Source organism: Fundulus heteroclitus, chromosome 16, assembly GCF_011125445.2.
Source record: "Fundulus heteroclitus isolate FHET01 chromosome 16, MU-UCD_Fhet_4.1, whole genome shotgun sequence".
Lineage (NCBI taxonomy): Eukaryota > Metazoa > Chordata > Actinopteri > Cyprinodontiformes > Fundulidae > Fundulus > Fundulus heteroclitus.
The window spans coordinates 23101416-23124585 of record NC_046376.1 but is presented as its reverse complement, the minus strand read 5'-3'; the positions used below and the strand labels follow the sequence as shown (position 1 = coordinate 23124585).

At 38.7% G+C, this 23170-nt stretch overlaps 2 protein-coding genes across 2 annotated transcripts in view; one reads left to right on the top strand and one right to left on the bottom strand.

Moving 5' to 3' along the window:
- Positions 1-1768: 1768 nt before the first annotated feature.
- On the top strand, positions 1769-10935 carry bri3 (brain protein I3). The gene is made up of 3 exons (XM_012872409.3): positions 1769-2401; positions 4917-5025; positions 9768-10935. Exons 1-3 carry the CDS (start codon positions 2236-2238, stop codon positions 9898-9900), a joined length of 408 nt encoding a protein of 135 aa, XP_012727863.1. The 5' UTR covers positions 1769-2235; the 3' UTR covers positions 9901-10935.
- Positions 10936-12783: 1848 nt separating this feature from the next.
- Positions 12784-23170, bottom strand: part of baiap2l1b (BAR/IMD domain containing adaptor protein 2 like 1b) — a 43428-nt gene continuing 33041 nt past the window's right edge. Inside the window, exons 11-14 of the mRNA XM_012872405.3 lie at positions 20641-20703; positions 19746-19956; positions 13701-13747; positions 12784-13619 (exon numbers count right to left, since the gene is read on the bottom strand). Of these exons, the coding sequence (XP_012727859.1) occupies positions 13547-13619; positions 13701-13747; positions 19746-19956; positions 20641-20703 (394 nt within the window). The 3' untranslated portion in view covers positions 12784-13546. The remainder of the gene's footprint in view (positions 13620-13700; positions 13748-19745; positions 19957-20640; positions 20704-23170) is intronic.

Below are 23170 nucleotides of genomic sequence, written 5' to 3'. Positions count from 1 at the left end.
TTGATGTTCCTCAGAAGGCATCCCAAAACATAATGCAGATTGCAAAAGAAGCATTTTCTGTGAAACAGTGATGTACAAAGTAGTTATTAATTAATTCCTATTGCCATATTGCTAGACAGGACACTGGAAAAAAAAAAAAAAAAAAAGTAGTTATTAAGGTAAACAAAACGATTTTCAGGACATAAGATATGGGGGATGATAAAGGTGCCATGCTGCTGTAAACAAAGATCATCATTGAATCAGGAGTAGGTAGTGGAAAGATGTGTTAATGTTAGCTATTTTACATGGAAGTGTGATCGTGGAACACAGACTGTATTAAATATAGTCATATTCAGGAAATTAGAATATGCATCTCTATTGTGTGTTCAGTGTGAATGCACCAAAGGATATTTTGTCAGGTTAAAAGTACCTTTGGAGAAAAAAAAACAAAACTTGAAGCTAGTATTAAACATACTTTTCATTAAGCCCCCTTTCTGCATTAAAAAAATTGCATTTTTATTGATCTAATGCCATATTCTAAGATTAAATGCAATGTTTTTATTAACAGGAGGTGGGAATAAAAATCATAATTAACACAAATCATCAAACTGTGTTAATCTATCTATCTATCTATATATATATATATATATAGATATAGATAGATATATAGATATATATATATATATGATGTAAAAAGAGTTACAGAAATAAATTTACTTTTCAATAATACAGCAATTTGTTTGAATTTTTGTTTTATGCTGTAGCACAGTTTGAAGTCCAGACCTAAAAGAAGATAGATTTACCTCTTACCCTTTAATAGGTACCATAGAACAGAATGTTCCTTAAAAGTTGACTGTCTAAAGTACGGTGGTTTTAGTGATGTGTGAGAGAAAAAACAATGTTTTAGAGGGAAAAAATTATTTTGTCCTAGAAAGTGTAAAGCTCCGATAAATGAAAGCTACAAAACACTATTTTCCATTTGTATGGTTTAAAACAGCCAACACCAATATGGTGCCCGTGGGCACTAGGTAGCCACCTGGACCATATAAATGGTAAATGCACTGATTTTATATAGTGCTTTTCCAGTTATACTGACCACTCAAAGCACTGGACACCAGAGCACACACATACATATACCGATACGCAGCTCGGTAGGCAACTTGGTGTGCCAGGGCACATTGACGTGTGATTAGGGGAAGCTGGAATTGAACCCACCACCTTCTGATTGCAACTACTAAACCAATCAAGCCACAGCCGCCCCCAGTCCCCCTCAAGCCGGTAAAACAATAAATAAATGGCACAACCCTCCAATGAGCTGCATATAAAATGTTACTTTATTCAGTTTCTCTTCCTTTTTAATCATACTTGGTATTTGCACAGATTTAAAAACATGTTTATATTGCATAACGTTAAGGTGAGGTCTAATGATTCTAGTTCAAAGGTCAGTACTTGTAGCCCTTCGTATGACACAGTACCAATGAAGTAGCTCTCAGTTTCAAAAAGGTTGGTGACACCTGGTTTAAAACGAAGCGACCAAAATGCCGGATCATAGTCTGGCGACATTATGACTTTACTTCTTGCTAAGCAGAAACAAATAATGCGACTGATCGGCCACTGCTTTCTCCTGCGTGTGTTTCCACCTCCTGGAAAGCGGAAGTGCTGCAGAATCAGTAAAATCGCCAAATCTCAAAGATAGTGAATATATATATTAATGGCTTGCCATAATCTGTGACTACCGTGCTTTGTTTTTGTGTCCTGTCCCTTTAAGAAGCCTTTCAATGCGCAGAGGCGCAACAGCAGCCCGTCACATGATTCTTTTCTTGTGACAATCCAGACAGAAAGGAAAAGCCTTTCGTGACTTCGAGCTGAGTTTTTTTTTCAAGGCTACGATGGTGCATGGCGGCTGTTTTGGCACAGAAGGACCAACTTCAAGCCGGGAAACGGACTTAAGTTATCCGTCAACAAATTAACGGCGATCATTCCTGCTGTAACGGAGGGCATTCGGCGAGGATTCAGGGTTGTTGCGTCGCTTGGCAGAAAGTTGGCGCATGGAGAGGGGGACGAAGTTTCATTTTTGCGCAGGGTATTTTCTTTGTTTTTTCCCCCCGCTACAGAGCCTCAGCCAGCACCGCGCACCGTTTCGGCTGACAGAAGCCAAGTAGTCAAAACAAATAAATACATATATTTGTTTTAAACTCCTGTTTTGTTCACTTGCGGGGCAAATATACGAGTTAAGGACACGCTTGTTCGGGTGAGATGGTGGACAGCAAACCTCTCCTCCAGGACAGACCTCCCGCCTACCACGCCGTTCCGGGGGCGCATGAGTACGGGCCGCCGCCGCAGCAGCAGCCGCAGCCGCAGCATGGGTACGGAGCCATCCCCGCTGCGGCCCCGCCGCCCTACCACTACCCGGATGGCCCAGGCAAGTAGCAGCTCCGCTTATTCCCCCCCATCGCCGAGCAAAGTTTTCTCCCCAGGCAGGGGACGAGGAGGGCTCTGACTCCTGCCCCGCTTTGAACTTTGGGCTTTAATCCCTCCTCAGACACTTTTAGTTTAACCTCCACTGAGGTTTATAATTACACGGGTTAAAAGAGTGTTTGGTTGGTTTCGCATGCGCAGTTTGTCAACAGCTATGATTTGTTATGCTAATTGTTATGGCACAAAAGAAACGTGATTTTTATATATATATATATATATATATATATATATATATATATATATATATAATCTGTACTGTAAACTTTTAAAAGTAAATAAAGTGTGTTGTATGCTTACTAGAAATGTGTACCAGTTTAATGCGAGGCAGGAAATAATCACCTGACTCTGCTGCTGCTGCTGCTTTTATCCAGGAAGTCAGGCTGTCTTAAAAAAAAAAAAGAAAAAAGAGAGAGCGACATAACAATAACAAATATATACATAATATATAATAATTGCATTTTTTAGATATTTTTTTGTGGATTAAACCTGTTAGTGTCAACTTCCATTAAAATATAGCTGTGTGAAGAGCTGGAAGTCTGATTAAAGTGTCAAAAGTTCCCAATTGTTACACCGTAGAGGTAATGCAAGTGGTCAAAAACAGTGGACATGACGTGGTACATTGAAATGAGCCTGAGCTTTTCCACATGTCCAACTGACACACTGCAGTGTTTTGTGTAGATCAACTTCTTTTTTTTTTTTTCTTTTTTTTTTTTTTTACATAAAAGAGGAAACGTGGGGCTGGTTCATTGATATACAGGTTTGAATCAAACATCAAATGAAGAGAAAAAAAAATGAATTATCGTAATTTATAAGTCTAGACTTTATGTCAAAGTACCTACATGTTGCTGGTTACAGATAACGTCTTTATACAATTTTTTTTAATAATATAATATAATTTGGCCTGGACAGAGCCGTCCTAAAAGAAAAGCAAATTAGGGCCCTGCTCTGGGCCCCCAGACCAGCAAAGCCCCAAAGAGTTCTTTATTTTTATACCCCTGGCTAATTTAAATGTAAAAAGTGTAATTTTGTTAGGAAATGAGACCAACATCTCTTAAAAGTCAAGGAAGATAAAAAGGAGTGAAATTCTGTTCACATTTATATAAAAATGGGATATCAAAAACATTTTGATAATTTTAATACAGCACTTAAACTCAGCAATGAGCTCCTGGTATTTGAGGTTGGAAGGCCTCCCTACCATCACCCTAATCCTTGGCCGCTATCACAGATTCTTTAATAGATTTAGTAGAAATAGAGTGGGGACTGTGGTTGAGCCGCTCCAAAACCCAAATATTGCATCCGGTCAGGAGGAACCTGTTGGTGAAATTTAAATATTATTAACTTTGCTAATAATTTGCTTAATTTGGAACTGAACTGTGGCTCCCAAAAACACATTTATTTTGAAACCTCTGACAGTCAAGCCTATATTTAATATTTTCTCCTACCCATTTTAAATTGAGAATTGTTAGTGATGTATTTGAAAAGTAAAGGCCTTGAAGGATAGGGATGTGCCTGTATGTGGGCTAAAGCACAGGAATCTGCCAGTTTTCCTTTTAAAACGATTATTCTTCATTAAACGCCTCAAAACTCCCTCCATTTTTAGTCTGCACCAGCCAACAGCGTGTTTTCCAGCACTTATTTCTGATTTGAGAAAAATCTCATTAGGAAGTGGTTTGATGCAAACACGGGATAATCGCATACTCCCTAAGTTTTGATGGAATCATCACTACCACTTCTATCCAAGAACCTTTAGGTGTCGTAGTCCTTAGAATAATAATAAAAAAAAAAATCATAGTGTGCTAATTAGGGCTGGACGATAATTCGATATCGATATATATCGATCCATAGATATATGGTTCAATATTAAAAACAGGGCTCAATAAAAAGTTCAATAAAAGAACAGTGCATTCTAGCCTATCATGTAGGTTATTACTACAGTCATTGCATCCTCTCAACCAATCACAAACCCAGGAAAGCTCCATCAGCCTTCAAAAGGTTCACAGAGCCCGTGTTTTTTTTATTTGTTTTTTTTTAACACTTACAGTTTTCGTAAAAAGTTGGTTGAATGAAGGTTGGTTGTGTTTGAATCCATTTATTTAAAAATAGGTCATTAAGCAACAGCATAAAATGACCAGGGCTGCACTTAAAGTGTATATTTTGAATTTCTTTCATAATTATCAATATCGATAAATATGATTTCTATTTTATCAATATGCTTTTTTTCTATATGGTCCAGCCCTAGTGCTAATCATTGTGACACTCATAATTAGATGTCAAGCACATTGTGTGCCTAATTGTGCTGTGTGTGTGTGTGTGTGTGTGTATATATATGTGTGTATACTTCAGAACTGCTCTCGCCAATCGGTTCTTTACTAACAGTGCAGATTATGTCATTTTGTCCTATTTTAAGCCACGCTATATTAACGAAATGATAACATGCCACCTTCTTTGGGCTCTTCCAGGATACCCGGCGGCTCAGATGGGCCCTGCCGTTTCCCAGCAGCCCTACACGTCGACTTACGCCATCATCCAGCCCTCCGTAGTGGTGGTGGGAGGCTGCCCGGCTTGCAGGTGAGGACGCACAGATGACAAAATGTCCGCAAAACTCATAACCAGGCCAGGGTTACTCTTCATACAGAAAAATCGCGAGTGTCATGTGCTCACTGTGCGCTTGGTGTGTTAATTATTATTATTATTGACGCTACTTGTATGAGGAAGCTATCAGCGTAGAAAAGACGAGCTAGTATGACTTTCAGTTTTGTCCACAGTTTCACCGTGGTGAGTCAATGTCCTGTCAGTCAGCTGAGTTCACCCTTCAGACATGTGACGGGGCCAAAGGTGGCGGCGGGGGCCCCGGTTACACTGATGGGGAAAGTAGAATGAAACAACGAGTATGCCCTGTTCGTATCTTATAACAAACCGCAAAGGTTGTAGTTTACGCTCTTTGCCGTCACACGGAGGATAAATGCCACCTTTTCATGGTTTACGTCGACGCGATCACTTTGTTCCAGTAAACAAGCAGGGAGTTTACCCCACAGCCTTCCTATCTGGCCGCCTGTGAAACTCGTGAAATGATGCGCTGGGAATGGGTCAAATGACTCAACTACATGTGCAAAACGTAGGGCGGAGCTTCAGATTTTTATAAATGTATCATTAAAAAAAACAAATGGGATAAGCTACGGTTTAACATGGGAACTAAAAAGCACAGCGAAGACGTCATGTGTTGTTAAAAAACGCCCTGTGACAGCTCTGCTCTTGTAAAGCGAAACACTGTCTGATACCGAGATAACCGTGAAAGCACGAGTAGATAAAACCGATACAGTTGGTGCGTTATCTGAGCAGCGGTTCAGCGTTTTACCAGCTGAAGCCAGAAAAGCTGCGAGGCCGGGCTGCCTCTTGTGATGGGGAAGGCTTTTGGCTGTCCTCACTGTCCTGACGGCCATGAACGCACCGACGACTTTGAAGCTGAACCCAAAAAAGTCACAATGATTAAGCTTATTGATCCCTGGTGGAGCTGCTGCTTTCTTTGCGCACCACTGTGTCGTTGGAATTAGAAATACAGTAAGAGGGGGATTAAAATAAATGTTTTTTTTTTATTATTTCAATTTGGGTCGTTTGGATTTTTTTTTTTTTTTTTTTTTTTTTTTTTTAACCGAACTTTATTTACAGATAAAGAATATACAATTGCAGACAGTAGTATGCTCGAGGTGCTGGGGTAACAGAACCACAGGATTCCATGAAACAGAAAAAGGAAATTACAGATTACAAATTAACTTCATCACTTAGGGTTAGAAGTTTCATAGCTTCAGAATTGGTGCATATTTTTAAGGAGTCCAAAAAACCTCTTACATAAGCTCTAAAAACAGTGAGGTTGGGTTTGTTTTTAGCAAATTTACAACCATGTATGTGGAATTTGGCTAACAAAATAAGACAATTTATAATATAATCTTTCCCAGACATACTGTTATTGGAAATGCCAAAGAAAACATGGTTAACATTCAATGGAATAAGTATATTACATTTCTTGTTGGCAAAATTATTGAAGTCACGCCAAAAGATTTTGCTAAAAGAGCATTTCCCAAAAAAGGTGGGTCAGTGTTCCTTGTTCAATGTGACAGAAGGAACAAAGGGGATCAATATCTGCAATATATTTGTTCAATACTGAATTTACAGGATAACACCTGTGTAAGATTTTAAGGGAAACTTCCCGTACTTTATTTGATACAAAAAACTTTCTTGGAAACAACCATGTTGGTTCCCAATTGATATCTGAATAAAGATTGTTCCAAAAAAGGGGGAGTTTGGAAATGCGGGCACGTCGTCAGGCTGAACCTGCATCACGGGCATGTTTTTTCAACGCTTCCTGGCATCTGCATTGCCAATGTTTTGGCTTGTGCAAACACGTAGAGAAAGACATTGCACAGCAGGAAACGGAGTGGTGCAACGATAGACCAACCGTACACAGCTGTCTTGGAACATCTACCATAATAATGACACTTTGATTTTAAACAACTCAAAGCAGAATCTAGATTTAGTAGCTTTAGAAGTAGGGGATTTCTTTTTTTTTTTTTGTTTTTTTCAACATCTGGCTTTTCACTTCTGTTTCTTGAGAGTTGATTTCCTCAACAACTCTCTGGCTGTGTGATGTGGCTTTGAGTTACCGCTTTATTTGCACACCACCCTGGAAATGCCGTCCCCACTGTGAAACATGACGATGGCAGGATGGTGCTGTGGGCCCTTTCATCTGCGTGGCGTGGTTGAGCTGCTCAGAGCTGATCGTAAGGCGCGTGGAGGAAAACCTGTTGGCAACCGAGCGAGACCCTGAGCATGCAGCCTGGGCTACAGCGGGACTGCTTAGATCACAGCATATTTATGCGTTTAGAACGGGCCAGTCGATGCTCGGCTGTAAATCCAACTGGGAATCTGTAGCAAGGATGCAAAATTAATTTTTACTGCCGCTTTCTGTCCAGTCTGTCTGGGATTGAGTTATTTTGCAAAGTAGAACTGGCGCATATTTGAGTCTGTAGATGTGCAGAGCTGGCAAAACTACCCTATATACGGCATGCAGTTAAACATGCGTCAAAGCAAATTCCTTAATTCATAGTTAACTTGAGACCGAGTTTCTTCTTATTAAAAATAAAAACACCCATATGTTTATAAGTAGGACCTTTTTTCAAAAAAAACAAAAACAAAAAAAAAATCAGCCTTTCACTTCCTACTGTTTTCTGCGGGTTGTTTCCCTCTAAAGGCCTCAGGCCACACTGGCTGCTGTGCTGCAGTCATGAGACCCAGTTAGCACTTTGTTTACTGTCGCTGGGGGTTAAAGCTGGTTAGCTACAAATATTCTTTAAGATTCTCTCCCCCAACAGCTGATTCAGTCGTGTTTGACTGTAAGGAATACTTTCTGATCAAGATGACTTGATGTTGTGAAGAGAGTTTCATTTTTTCATTTGGCTCTCAGAATGAGATCAGGCTCACAGTGCGCGCCGTTCTCTATGGGGTTGTTTATGCTCCCAATAAATGAGAAGTACCACTTGAAGTAGGTGCTACACATAAACATAGATTTGACATAAGTAAATGTAGAAATGTATGTTATTGAATAAACAGCATGAGAAAGAGCTGATGAGAGTTTGGTAAATTAAGACTCTTGCTGATGGATTGCCATGTATGTGCAGTAAAATAACCCTCTACGTTTCATCATTGTAACCTGGTCTGTACTAGTATTAGTAGTGATTATATAGCATTTAACTCTCCTATCAGTGACGTTCTGAACCCTAAAGTCCTTCCATCTTTGTTGTCGGAAACAGAAATTCTATATCAACAACAGTTCCTGTTGGACAGCTTTTAAAAAGCTTTTCCAGCACAGTGTTAACTATGTTTAAAAAATAAAGTAAAAAGCCGCTATCATTGTCTGACAGAACGTCCCCTAAAACACACAAAGCTTCATCGGGTCGGGTTAGGGTGGCGTATGTCTTTTTTTTACTGTTTTGAAATAACTTTAATAATTTGGTGAGTACCAATATTTCACAAAGATTACCAAAAAAAGTTGTTCTCTTGCTTCTTAAACCTGGTGCTTTGCTTTGAACGGCATAACCTTTAATTAGAAGAATTTCAGCTGCTCTCTGCACAGCTCTCCTATAAACTGGCAGCTGTTTTAGGATATCTGAGGACAGCAGGTCACATGACACAAACAGGAAGCGGCAGCAGCCAATACATTGGCTCCATCCGAATACCTTCTATTGGGTAACAAGTCTTTAGCCAAAGCACAAGTGCGTCACCTGTCACCATGATAAGTGCTGTCTGAATAGTGCAGTCGGTAAGGAAGGAGGTAGGAAAAGAAGCCTGAATGCTTCCTCTCATGGTTAATTTAGCCTAGGAACCTTGCAATGTCCCTTACAGGCACTAAGGAGCTACAATAAATCCCACAATGGAGTCCGAAGCTCCTTTCCTCCCCAGGATAGAGTTTTTACTGTTGACCCCGTAAAAGGTCAAGGAACAGGAGCTTGAAGCTATAATTAAGGTTATTTGGATGGAGCCAATATCTCCTTTTAATATGAAGATCACTATAAAGGGAGGTTAAAGATTTATAAATCAACAAAGATGAATGAAAGAATTGGCCGGAATAGGCTCAATTGTTGTGGGTTTTTTTGCATTTAGGTAGAAAACTGTTTTTGTTTTCTTATATTCACACAAATATCAAATTAAAGTAAATTAATTTTCTTTTTGTCTGTTTCTTTTTCAATATTTAAAAACTCTAAACAGTTTTTTTTTTTTAAATTGATCAAAAGCAAATTGTAAAATCGAAGTAATTTGTCAATTATTTGTGTAGAAAATAGCAGAACAAAACACAATGGTGTTTTGTTACACCACTTAAACGCTCATATCTGTGAGTATTTAAGTAAAACACAATATGGATAAATAGAACACGAGATTTGTGCAATAATGCCAAGTAAATAATCTTAACGGCAGTCACTAAGCAACATTTCTAAAGGTATGTATGTATGTATGTGTATATATATATATATATATATATATATATATATATATATATATATATATATATATATATATATAAAATTTTATTTATTCTTTTTTTTTTTTTTTTTTTTTAAGAAGGTTAATTTAGTGCTTGCAGCTCTAAGCACAGTTTTATTCAGCTGAGCTTAGAGGCAAAAATGGCTGCTGCGTTATAAAGCTTGCTGCCTCCTGTTCCAGACCATTACATTCAAACTGTCTTTAATTTATTATCCATTTAATTATTATTTTCAAAATGCCATCGATTCATAAAGTTGTATTTTTTTTTTTTTTCCCAGAGTGGGTGTCCTTGAGGACGACTTCACCTGCCTGGGGATCCTGTGTGCCATCTTCTTCTTCCCGCTGGGCATCCTCTTCTGCTTCGCTCTGCGTCAGAGGAGGTGTCCCAACTGTGGCGCCACCTTCGGCTAGAGGGACCAAACCGCAGCTCTTTCACGCACTTCTCTCATTCACATGCATAGGCAATAACAAATGATAAAGATTACAAAACCACGAATTACACTCTACAAAAATCTATTTTTCATCTACAAGTTTAGGATGTATGTTATCAGACGATGTGTCAGTGCCTTCGCTTCGAGCTGAGTGATCAGATGCCATCAGTTTTATTTTCCTCTAGATGTTTTCAGGGGATCTGAGCAGATTCTTTACTTTTTAGAGTCAGAGGCCAATGAATCCTTTTTTTTTTGTCTTAATTCATTTTTTCTTTATATTTGCTTGCAGCCGCCACCTTTTACTTAATGTACTCAGCTTTTTTGTTTCATATGTTTCTGTTTGGCTCAGTGTGTTCCACGTAGGCATTGAAATAAGGCTGTGAGTTGAAGAAGGAAGGAAAGAAAAAAGGATTATCTATGGACATCACCGGCTCTGGCTCAAACAGTGGACTTATGCTGACAAAGCTTTTTGCCATTTTTTTTTTTTTCTTTTTTGAAGATAATTTCTTGGGGCCATATTTTGCACTGACAGTTTGTCCAATGATGATGATTCTGCTGGGTTGTGCTTCTCCAGGGCCAATGCAGACCTCAGGTACACACAATCTGACATGCCCTCGACTTTTACGACCTCTTTTGAGTTTGGATTCACTTTTGAGAGGACTGTTTTTTTTTTTTTTTTTCGTCAAACGCGCAGCCTCCTCTTTTAACCCCGTGGAGGACTGAGTAAATGTTGAAATATCTTACAGCCTCAGATTTTCCCCTCCATGTTTCCCTCTGCGACAAATCAACTTCCTCCCAGCCAGACAATCAAGCGAGAATGTCTCTGTCCCTGTCTGTCTTCCTCAACTGCGGGATCCTGAAAATTGATTCATGGCAGAATGAAAAAAAAAAAAAAAGAAATTGAGTTGTTGGGAGTTAAAGAGAATTGGCGTTAGAAAACACACTAATGGCGCTCTTATGATTGAGGTTCTTACTTTTTATATGAGTTACTGTAATTAAAAGGTAGTGCTACTCATGTTTGTCTCTGGATTTATTTCTCTCTCTCAAATGGATGTGTGTATATATATAAAAAAATAGCCTGCAAAATAATTGAAAACTTGAACTTCATCACATTTGCCAATGTTAAAATAAAATTCTACTTTTAATTTGGATTCCTACAGATAAAAATCTAAAAGTTATGACATGCACATGTATTTGGCCCGCTATACTTCGACGTCCCTAAATAAAAAACCGACCAACAAATTGCTTTTGGAAGTAACCTAATTAGTAGATAGACCACCAAGACCAAGGAACACAGCAGAAGGGTCAGAGAGAAGGTCAAAGCAGAGTTAGGTTATAAAACATCTGAGCATTTCAACTTCTCACAGCGCTTTGTTCAGTCTGTCATCTAAAGATTAAGAGAGGCATGGCTCAATAACAAACCTACTCATACACTGATGTCCACTCAAATTAACAGGCCAGGAAAGAGGTCTCCATTTCAGTAGGTCTTTTACCTGGTTAAAGGTTTAATATAAATTAAATAAAAACAGGTCATGAAAGAGAACATTAATCAGATCAAGCCCTGCACATTATAGGACATGCAGTATCTGAACCTTTAAAACATGATGGTGTAAGCATCATGCTGTGGAGGGCTGAGTTTTTTTTTAATAGTTGATGGGAAGATGGATGAAGCTAAACGCAGGGCAAATCTGGAAGAAAAACTGTCAACGGCTGTAAAACACTAGAGACAGTCTTTCTAGCAGGACAACAACCATAAGCATATACTGTAGTTGGAGATGCATCACTAGGGTTAGGGCCAGTGGATGTTTAAATTGCATATTTTAAGTTTTTATTTTGTTTCATAGAGCAGTAAAACACAGTTTAAGTAAAAGGTATGGAACGAGTAAACGGTGGCGTCTCTTGCATAAGTGGGGCACAAACTCAACACCGATCAGAAGCAACTGATTTTTTTTTCTTATCCATGCAGCCTGATTTTGATCAATTTTAAATGAAACAGAATAAATATAAACCAACACACTAGAAATGCCATTTTATATAAGCTAAATGTAATTACATTTTTATACATAAAATTACAAATAAAGGCTCACTTATATTAATTTATTTAACAGCCAGCGAGGACAACCAACACTATCCGATAGAACGTGAACGTAATGTGTGCATTTCCAACAGTTTGAGTGGACGATCCAAGCTTGGCGCCGTAGGATTTGTGCCCCACAGCTGTCTACTGAGAGCATGTTGGGCATGCGCACTGCAATTTCAGATGCTCATTATCTAAACAGGGGTTGGTTGGCCGGCCCAAATATCAAGGCGCCTCAAGAGGATTCTGAGCTTGTCAGTTTTCTGGCAGACTTAAATATATAGACAAATGTTAACAGAATTTTATTGGTAAGTGAATCGTTTTTTTTACAATATTACTCTATAAAGAAAGATCCTGTCCCACTGATTATTGTGAACGTAGAGCTTGACTTCTGGTGGGGCCAGGCCCCACAGACCCCAGATGCAGAGACGCCACAGCTAGTAAATCCAATTAAGAATCTCTGGCAAGACTTGGAAATTGATGTTTACAGAAGCGCGCCATCAAAACTAAACGATCTGGAACTGTTTCAGGCACCAAAAGACCTTGAGCTGTAAACGCAGCAAAAGGTAGTTGTACAAAGTATTGACTCGGGGGACTGGATACAAAGGTATGCCTCACTTGTCTGTTTTTTATTCATACAAGCATTAAAACCCTTCATGATTTTAACAGAACAATGTCGTGTTGATCTGTTGCGTACAATCCGTGGCTGTAATGTCACTAAATATAGAAACGCTCGTGTACGAGTACTACAGAAAGCCTCTGTGTGTGTAAAGAAAAACACCAAACTGAAGAAATAAATCTTTATTTGTTATATAGCAAATCATAAGAAGGATGTAATGAGTGATGGAAAAGCATACATGTTTACCATCTGGGATGGTTATATCAGAATTGCACAGCTGGGATAAAGTACAGGTAAAATTTACTTTACAGTATGCATTATTAAGGCACGAGTGTCCACATTACAAAAAAACAAAAAAACAACTTAATTTAGATGGCAATGGACAACAAAGAATCAGTTAAACAAATGTCTATACAAGAGGAGCAAAGACGATCCCTCCGTGACGCATTTGTTTACATCATTTTCCTCCCCACAACAACATGTCTGTAGTGACTTTCAACAGCGAGTTTATACATTAGGACCTAAAGGTGAAATGTCGGAGTCCTGCACAGTATTGTCCTATGACCACTAAATGGTTTCTAACAGTCAGACAAGCAACATCAACGGCATAAATACATTGTAAGATTCTCACTGTCCAGTTTTTTTTTTTATTCATCCATGTCTCAAGTGCAAGTTAGAATGTGGTCATTTAAATCTCACCACCACACACAGACTGACTAAAATATAGACATAGAAAATATATATATATCATAAATAAATGAACTTCTGTTCAGTTACTAAAACGGTCTCAAAATACTTAAGTTTATCATATCAGCTTGTAGCGGTTTCAAATGGCCTTTTTCCTCCTCTGCCTTGACCCAGGAGAAGCTGCTGGACCATAAGAGCAGAGGCCAAAATATGAGTCGAGGAGGTGGATGGAAATGTTGGAGATCAGATGGCGGGTGCAGAGCGATCGTTGGTCACAGTTGGTCGTAGCCTGACTGTTGAGAATGGGTTCCCTCCGCTGTGAAAAGCAGACGAGATGCATGATTAACACGCGTCTAAGTGTAACAAAAGCAAATGCTGATGAAATCATGGAACCTACGCGAGGAAGGCAGGGGGAGGTCTCGCGGTGCCGTTCGACTGTGCAGCCTGTAGACAAAAACACACTCGTCAGATCTGCGTCGCAGGCAAGCCTGATGTAGAGGGTTTACGGTGAAGCACAGAACCATGAAAGTTTTTTTTTTTTTTTTTTTTTTTAAATGGACACGTCAACCCATCACTGCTGATGTCACAGTAACACCGATCTAACGTGTGCAGGTTATTATGGAACAATGAACGAATGGGTTTGACATCAGCGTGCAACAACAGTTTGTCACGTCACGTCACGAGGAATCACGTGGAACCTGGAGCTTCAAGAAATTCAAGTCTGCTACACAGTGAGCCATGCAAATGTTTCCCTGTAACCAGTTTGGTTTCACCAGTGCATTGCAAAAGGGAATATACCTCACGAACCTTCCCTCTTTCATGTCACATTACAACCACAATCTTCAGAGTACTTTAGATTTAATGCTGACCAACACACAGAGTGTAATCATGAAGCGGAACGTAAAAGTGGAATGAATGTGCATTAGGTCCCCTTTAACCCGATAACCCCAAATAAAATCCGGCGAATAGCGCCCACATGTGTGGAAAGTGATCTGCGCATAAATGCAGCTGTTCTATGAGGGCCTCAGAGGTTAGCTTGAGAACATTAGTGAACAAACGGCATAACGCAGAGAGCTGTGGGTGGTGGAAAACTAACACTGCCAACCATCTCAATTGGGGGACATTTGTTGGAAGCCACATGCTGGCTTCAACATGAACAGGGAAGCTGTGCAATCCTTGAAGAAGACCTGTTAGAGGCTACAAAAGATCTGAGACTGATAGAAGGGTTTAACTCAAGTATACGTATAGTCATGTGATCGTATGGTCTAGTCAAAGTCAAATTCCAACAGCTATTTTGCAAAGAACAATGAGTAACAGTGAAGCCTCTATTTTCACATTAACTTGAGTTTTACTTCTACAGGTTCATAATCCCAAACACTTATGGACTATACAAGAGTGGAACAATGGACAAATGGGTTTGACGTAGGCGTGCAATAACACGTTTACTTGCGTCACCAGGCAACACATGGAACCTGGAGCTTCTGGAAATTCAACTCCGTTCCACAATGAGGCTCGCAAATGTTTGCTGCAATTAGTTGGGTTTTATGCAGGTCTGCAGGAACAAGCAGAGTTAGCAGGGGATGTCGACATGTCACATCGCTTAAGGCATTAGCGGCACCTAACAGGCAAAACTTCTTTTACGGTTGTAAATGTAAATGTTTTTACATACGAATGTATTTATTTTTATTAGTCGTCTGCAATGCGGTACTTCTGTACCCGGAGGGAGCCTGAAGCCACGTGGCAGCCACGGAAAAACGCTGTTGAATTTCCAGACTCTAAAAAACGTTTACGTCTTTTGTGAATCCTAATGTGAAGTTCAGAGCTGAAATTAAAATGTTGCTCGTCTTTGAGACCTGTCGTTCTCCGGCATATCTCACCGACCTCATTCATCCTCACAGTCCACCAGGAGCTTTGAGGTCAGCTGACCAGCTGCTTTGCTCTGGTCTCATCATGCATAATACAATGCAAATAAAATTAATTGTTTGACTTATCAAGAATAAAAAAGTGAGTATTAATTAACGGAAACAACCTGAACCCAGCAGGGTTGCCGTATAGGGAGAAAATGCTGGACAATTCCAAAAGAAAATTGAAATATGTGTATAAGCTTTTGGGGTGATTTTGATTTTATTGTCATGGGGGCCACTATAAACCCTAGTTTAGGTTTGAAATTTAATTGCATTAAAATGTCTAAAATTCATATAGTCTCCGTCCTAAAATAATGTCCTATGTCATGTTTTGACTAAAATTAGCATTTTGCCTAAATCAACTTAATAACGTATTGCCTTAATTTTTTATGTGTTTTCTGAAAAGGCTGAAAAAAAATTACTTGGGTTATTATTTCAGGAAGGTGATAATATGACAATTGAACAGCAGATTTTTAAACAAAGACTGCGAAAAGTCCACTTCGATGGTATTTACATGACCTAGATGACTGGGACTCTATAACCCACTACACAACATTGTTCTCTTGTAAAATGTCTAAAGACTAAAATTAGGGCTGCATGATATTGGGAAAACATGAAAGACGACTGGAGATAAATGAAGTTGAACTAAACAGTGTTAAAATCGTTCTGCTTTTAGGTTCATTGCAAACATAAACCTCCTACGCTGTAGTCTGTCCAGCTGGTGGACCTGAAGCTGGCTACACCTTCTGTTTTGACAACAAAACAACTTAGTTGTTGCTTCATAATGCCTTTATAAAATAATTTCTGCTCCATTAAACAACGATATTACTGCTACAGAGAACCTGAATGCATTGTAATTGAGTCCAAACACTCTTGTGCTATAATGATATTGCACACAGTGGTTTTGTAACATGTTGTGCAGCCCTAACAGAAAGTATCTGAGACTGCAACCTTCTAATGAAATCATCCATCTTCCTTTCAAAATACTTTTTAACCTTCATGCCTGCAGTACATTAGATAATCCACAAGATGGCAGACGTGAATAAAAAAATCTGATGTTTCAGATTAGCAATAATGTTGTTGTTGTTTTTTCCTTCTTGTTTTTCTGCACAGGATTCTGAATGCTGATCTCCTGCTTTACATCTCGGGCAGTTATTTGAATTTCAAACAATTGCATCCATTTATCTTAATTATTCTCTAAATAAAGTAATACTTTAAATATCAGTTGATAAGAACATGGGCAGGATTACATCTCTCTATTGATTCCTGTGAATTGTTATCTTTACCTTCACACTAACCACCAAAACCAGTAAGGGTGCATTTTTCTGTCATGGTGAAAGAGCATTCCAGGATAACCCCACCTCCCCACCCCCACTTTGCTTTGGCCTATCTCTTTTCTCACCAACCTACCCATAAGGACAAAAAAAAAAAAAAAAGCCGGATACAGATGTAAACAGCTTTATGTCTCAAAGCAGGTGAAATGTGGGAAAAAAACCTCCTCCTATATGCTCTCAGTACAAACAAAGGCACATCTATCAGCTAACAGAGAGAAACAAATAATTTACACCTACAGGTGGCAAAAACAAGTACGCACTGGTAATTGTTAGAAAACAATACCTTATAAAAGTGATGAGAATTCATTCAGTCTTCAACCTACATAACAGTCGCCCACTTGGACACTTTGTTGAACACAAACCAATGGTTTATAATCTAATCTACTGTTGAAGATCATTTCCCACACAGCTCTGCTCTGTAATCAGCCTGTGTGAGGTTTGTGACTGAAACGGCATGGAAGTATGAAGATGAACGATCAAGTGGGTCAGATGTTGAAATGACTGTGAGAAAAACTGAAAGAGAAACAGAGGGAGAGAGATGGAACCGGTGATATAAATTTATGGGCCATTTGTCCCCCTGTACTGCTGGTCTGTCTTTATTCTATGCACATTTCTGGTTAGAAATATGTCAAAACTTTTCAATCTACACTGAATTTAAATCAAAAAGTGGTGGAAAATGTGTGAAACTCCGGCGATGCTGAACATGCAGTGAGCTGATACATGTTCACACGGTTTGTAAATGATCATAAAGACTCATCTGGCAGTGCCGTACCGCAAACGCATTTACATTCATCCGGCTGAGGGAAGCTGTAGAGCTTCGGCAGACGGAAACCACAGCTTTGCCTGCGACTTTGAATGGGATGCAAATGAATGGTCATTTATAAAGAAGTGAATGTGCTGGAAATGGCTGTGAAAGACCTATTGATCTTTCTAACATTTTACATTTCTTTCCATTAAAAATCAACTTGGATTAATATATAAATATGTATTTCCAATTGTATTTTGAAAATCAGTTTCAGTAAAATTTTAATCTTCCTGTTCTGTTAGTCTTTCGTCCTTTTTTGGAGTTTCCCTTTTCAAGGGCTGCCACAGCGAGTCATCTGTATCCATTAACCTTCCTGTCCTCTTTCACTCCATCCATAAATCTCCTCCTTGGTCTTCCTCTGAGCCTCCAGCCTGGCAGTTCCAGCCTCAACATCCTTCTCCCAATGTAAGGCAAGGCAAGTTTATTTATATAGCAGATTTCAGTAACAAGACAATTCAAAGTGCTATGTACTCACTATCTCTCCTTTGTACATGTCCAGACCATCTCAGTCTGGCCTCTCTGGCTTTATCTCCAAAATATCTAACAGCAGCTGTCCCTCTGATGAAATGATTCCTGATCCTATCTGTCCTCGTCACGCCCAAAGAGAACCGCAACACCTTCATCTCTGCAACATCTCTTCCTCAGTACCTCTAAACTATAAAATACTGCTGGTATCACCGGCGTCTTGTACTCCTTTCCTTTCATTCTGGCTGATACTCTTATCACAACACACCTGACACTTTTCTCCACCCGTTTCAACCTGTTATTCACTTTTTTTCCCCACACTTGCCATTGCTCTGGGCTGTTGACCAAAAGTACTTAAAAACCTCCACCTCTGTATCTGTGCTCATGCAATCTACCGGCTCCACTTGGGTCTCTCTCCAAACAGACATATCAGGGATGGAGTTTGGAGGCTAGGTTATAAGAGTATCACAAGCCCTGTATATCTTATGGGGTGCTGTTGAATTTATCATCCAAAAATCTAAACGGACAAGCCGGGCTAGGAGAGAAGCAACCAGAGAAATGGTCAAGAGGCTAATTGTAACTCTGGAGGAACTGCAAAGATCTACAACTCAGATGGGAGAATCTGTCAAGATGACAACTTAGAGCAGCGTACTCTTCAAATGTAGCCTTTATGGAGCAAGAAGAAAGGTATTGTTGAAAGAATGCCATAATATGTCCTGTTTGGATCAGGTTATGCATGGGATACAGGAAATATGTGGAAGAAGGTACTCTGGGCAGATAACATTGAAAAGTAAACTTTTTGGCCTACTTTTTGAGCTATGTGATGGGAAAGAAAAAGCACTGCACAATTTGCTAACCGCATCATCACCAAAGTGGTGACATCATCATGCAGTGGGGATGCTTTACTACAACATGATTTATTGATTGATTTTTTTTCTTCATGTTTTTGTTCCATTTAAAAAAAGAAAACGCTACTTTGTGTTGGTCTATAACATAAAATCTCTCCAAAAACATTGAAGTTTATGGCTGTAATGCAACAAAATGAAATATTCCAGGTAAATTTCTATTTACAAGGCACTGTTGGTCAATCCTCTCCCTCTTTACTGTTCTGCTGTCATTTTTCTGCAGAACAGCTTAATCTGCATACAGACTGACTGGTACAATGACTATAAGTACGACTGACTGAACTCTGCACATCCTAATAGTGCTGCCTGGTAGTTTTCCCTAAAACACTGGAGTCTTGCAAGTTTAATAGGAGTCACAAGAGTAGCTCCAATTTAAGGAAGGTGGGAGGTTTTATTTTTTAACTGTGCTCCCCTGTTACTGTAAAGAGAAGGTGACAACTTTCTGAAGTATGACAAAAATTTAGCTGGATTCAAGCCTCCCATTTATTTAACACCTACAGTAGGAGCAGTTATCTTATCCCACAGATGAAGTGATATTACAAAACTCAGAAACAAAACAATGACGATCTACTTTGTGCAAAGTTAAAATATCTATACAGTGTACAACTTATCAACTCCCAATAATCGATTGGGTATGGTCATGCTACACCGAGTGTATCTGTGTGTTCAGGTTTCCTGGACAGACACATAAAGCTCATCTGACACCACCTACACACACATGTACCTTCATCAGCAGTCAAGATAAGGCTGTACAGCTGAGGGTACTGTAGCCACGATGCTGCAGATATCAAGTGAGACATAAACTTTACAAAGCCAACTGGGCCAGCACAGAAGAAAGCTTTGGCAGAACACAGCAGATTAGATTGTTGTGTATACAGTATTATCTCTCAAAACAACCGTTTTTATTTGTTTTTATTTTAACTCTTTGCTTTACTGGACGAGACTTAACATTTCTAAAGGACTCCTTTAAAAGCGGAGAAAATCTCATGGAAAATGGCCACTGACCAAGTCTCCCGCCCGCTGACTCACCGTGTTCTGATCAGATGAGGAGGCGGAGGACACCGCCGAGGGCGTAGGGGAGTGCTGGTGGTTATTTGTGGCGACGCTTGCGGCGGGCAAGGCGTTGCTCTTGACGTTGAAGTAGTCTGTCGAGGGGAGCACCATGGTTGCTTCATCCGTCTCTGTGTCTTGATGGTGGAGGTTGACCACACTTCTGCTGCGGTGAGGGGCGACAGTCTCACTATAGAGAAAACAGGTGGAGAAGGAGAAGTGTGATGAGGAGAATTTTATTGCCAAGGGGCTGCAATACATATTTAAGTTTTCTTTAAAGGGTAAGGTCTAAATGACGACTGGTAACTGGTACAGTTCTGGTCAGGAATTTATGTATAATTGTTATGGGCATTAATCCCAATAAATTTGAAAATATGGTCTGTACTAACTCGCAGAGCTTAATTTAAATTAGTTTTCTGAGATGGCAAAGACTTACATATAATTTATAAATAATGGCTTTAAAACATCAGTCTGTGAGAAATTATTTTAAATAACGTGTTTACCTTAGTTAATTGTGTTACTGAAACAAATTTACTTTTTGATAATATTCTAGTTCAGTAAATATCACTGCACATAAAACTTCTGATTAAAACTCTAATATTTGGCCAACCAACAACGGATATGAACCTAATAAATTAGTCAGTCAGGCGTTGGCTGCCTTAAAGCCAACTTTCTTTCTTTTATCCCTTTTCCCAGCATGTGACTTTAAGACGATAGGAATCAAAAGTTGAGCAACAGGAGAGAGCCCACGGGATTAGAAAGGTTATCACTTCAATAGGAGTAACTAGAGGAAACACAGCCAACAATACAGCTGGCTGCAACATGAAACCAAGTGGTATGTGTGTGTGCTAGCAGGAATGCAGAGTCCCCTTACCTGTTGTTATTCACGAGCGGCTCGGTGAGAGCGCGGCAGTAAGATGAAGGGAACCAGCCCCTCCTGAAACAAAGAAACCGGGAAGGAAACTCAGAAAATAATAATAATAATACTAATACTAATACTAATAATACTAATACTAATAATACTAATATCTTCCCATAATCTCAGTTTACACCTACACGTTACTCAGAATATTGTCGAGGAGCTTCCTCCATTAATCTTTTAAACAAAAGATCCAGAGATTAGAATGCAAAATATATAGTTAGACAAATTATTGTTCTTTTGTGTCTAATATAAAAACAAATTAACCTTTAAAAATGAGACCTCTTTAAAAGTGTTTGTAGTGAACTAGATTTAATCTCCACAGGTTTAATGAGTCAATTCCTTAGCCTGCTTCCTGTGTCCTCGGTTTGAAAATGCATGCAACCATTTGTTACTTCCCACACACAAACCAAAATAAACTTGACTTTCTTTTTCAACTGAAAGAATTATGTAAAACATAAAAAAAGACAGTCAAAATGGTCAGCTTTAAGCTTAGAAATCTGCATATGGATATTCAAGAGGTGTGAATAAAGGGACAAAATACTTGACACAGGAAGCATTCTGGTTTCTGTTTATAGCCTGCCTGCAGCCACAGCAATATCAGCCAATCAGCTTGGATCAGGAGGAGGGGGGCTAGATAAACACAGATGAGCTAAACTGTAAAGTTAAAAGTTTAGCTTCTTTGTTTAATGAAACTGGAGAACATGGAGCTGCACATAAATTAGAAATTATTTGGCCATTGCCTCCCAAATATTGAGTGATGCCCCCAACTCCCTTTCAACCTGAGAAAAAAAGATGACTGTAGCTTTAACAAAACTCAGAATTCACCCAAGTATATCAAGCTGGTCAGAGGCAAGGTGTGTTTGTGATTGTGCTACCATGGTGCAGGATTGTGTGTAATCAGTGTGTGAATTAGCCTCTCCTTCACTGTGAAAGAAGGTAAATATTTAATTTTCAGGTTTGGAGAACAGACACTTTCTTTGTGTGTCTATGATATTACTGAGTCAGACTCCTGAATAAATGCTTACGTTTACTCACGGTCTGGTGTTCACAAAAGAAAAATTTCCACTTCCAGGACATCTGTTACTATTTGCCACAAACAAGTTCAATGAAATAGCTTACCGTTCTAACTCATTGTTTATCCTTGACAAATAAACACAATACTGTTGACACTGATCACAGGATTAGACCTGAAAACATTTTAAAGTTTCTTTAAATCATATTTTAGAGCCAGAAAACCTGAAAATATTGAAAGTATGACACATAACATAGAAGATCTACAGTTCCTTTATTTAAAAAATCACCTAAAACAAACTATCAGATGCAAAAAGCACCAGAGGGGCCACACCTCTGTAATGTAGAAGGGGGTTACCATAAAAGGAAGATAAAGTGTCTGGAACTGCAGAGCATGACTTCCTTTTGTAAATAGAAAAACACATTGTTTTCGTGACCGAAAAATGACCTTTCTATTGGGAATGTGTCAAAAGGTTGTGTGTGTGCTCATTTGCAACACAGAAAAAGGATGAAGCTAGCCTGTCTATCTAGGAAAAGTGGGCAAGCTTCATGAAAGTAGCGTATTTTTACCTAATCCTTAAATCCTCTCAATATATATATATATATATATATATATATATATATATATATATATATATATATATATATATATATATATATATTAGCCTCTCCTATATATATATATATATATATATATATATATATATTAGCCTCTCCTATATATATATATATATATTAGGGCTGGGCAACGATTAAAATATTTAATCGCGATTAATCGCACCGATTAATCGCGATTAATCGCATTGTATTTACAAACTCCAAGAATGAATTCAAAAGTAGTGTAAAGAGCACTTGTTCTGCTGCCATATGAACAAAAGTGTTGTAACATTTGTAGCACTTATTTTATACTGGATATTTTCAACCCATCTATTGAATTTAGTGCACTAGTTGATCTTTTCTTCATAAGAGAACAGCAGCACTGCAGCCAAAATATGGCCTTTTTTGACCTGCTGTATATCAGCCAGTCCCTAAGCTTGATGTATCATTAAACTGTTGACCTTTTGGGTTTTGTGGTTTTTATTTTATTATTACAATTAAATAATAATAATAATAATAATAATAATAATAATAATAAATAATAATAATAACAATAATGTTATGTTCAGTGTTTTTTTGCTAATCCACCTCTTATATATTTCAATCCTTATGTAATTTTGTCTGTGTTGTGTGCACCTGCCTGTTGCTTTAATCCTATAAATTTCCCCGTCGTGGGATAAAAAAAGGATTAGCTAATGTTATCTTATCTTAAATAACACTTTTTAATATATGTACTGGGTTCTTTCAAGGTCTTAATTACATGTTATGCGTGGGCTCCAGTAACATCCATCCATCCATCCATCCATCCATCCATCCATCCTCTGATCTACCTGGATGTTCCCTGGAGGACTGAAACGCCTCAGTCAGTGACGTC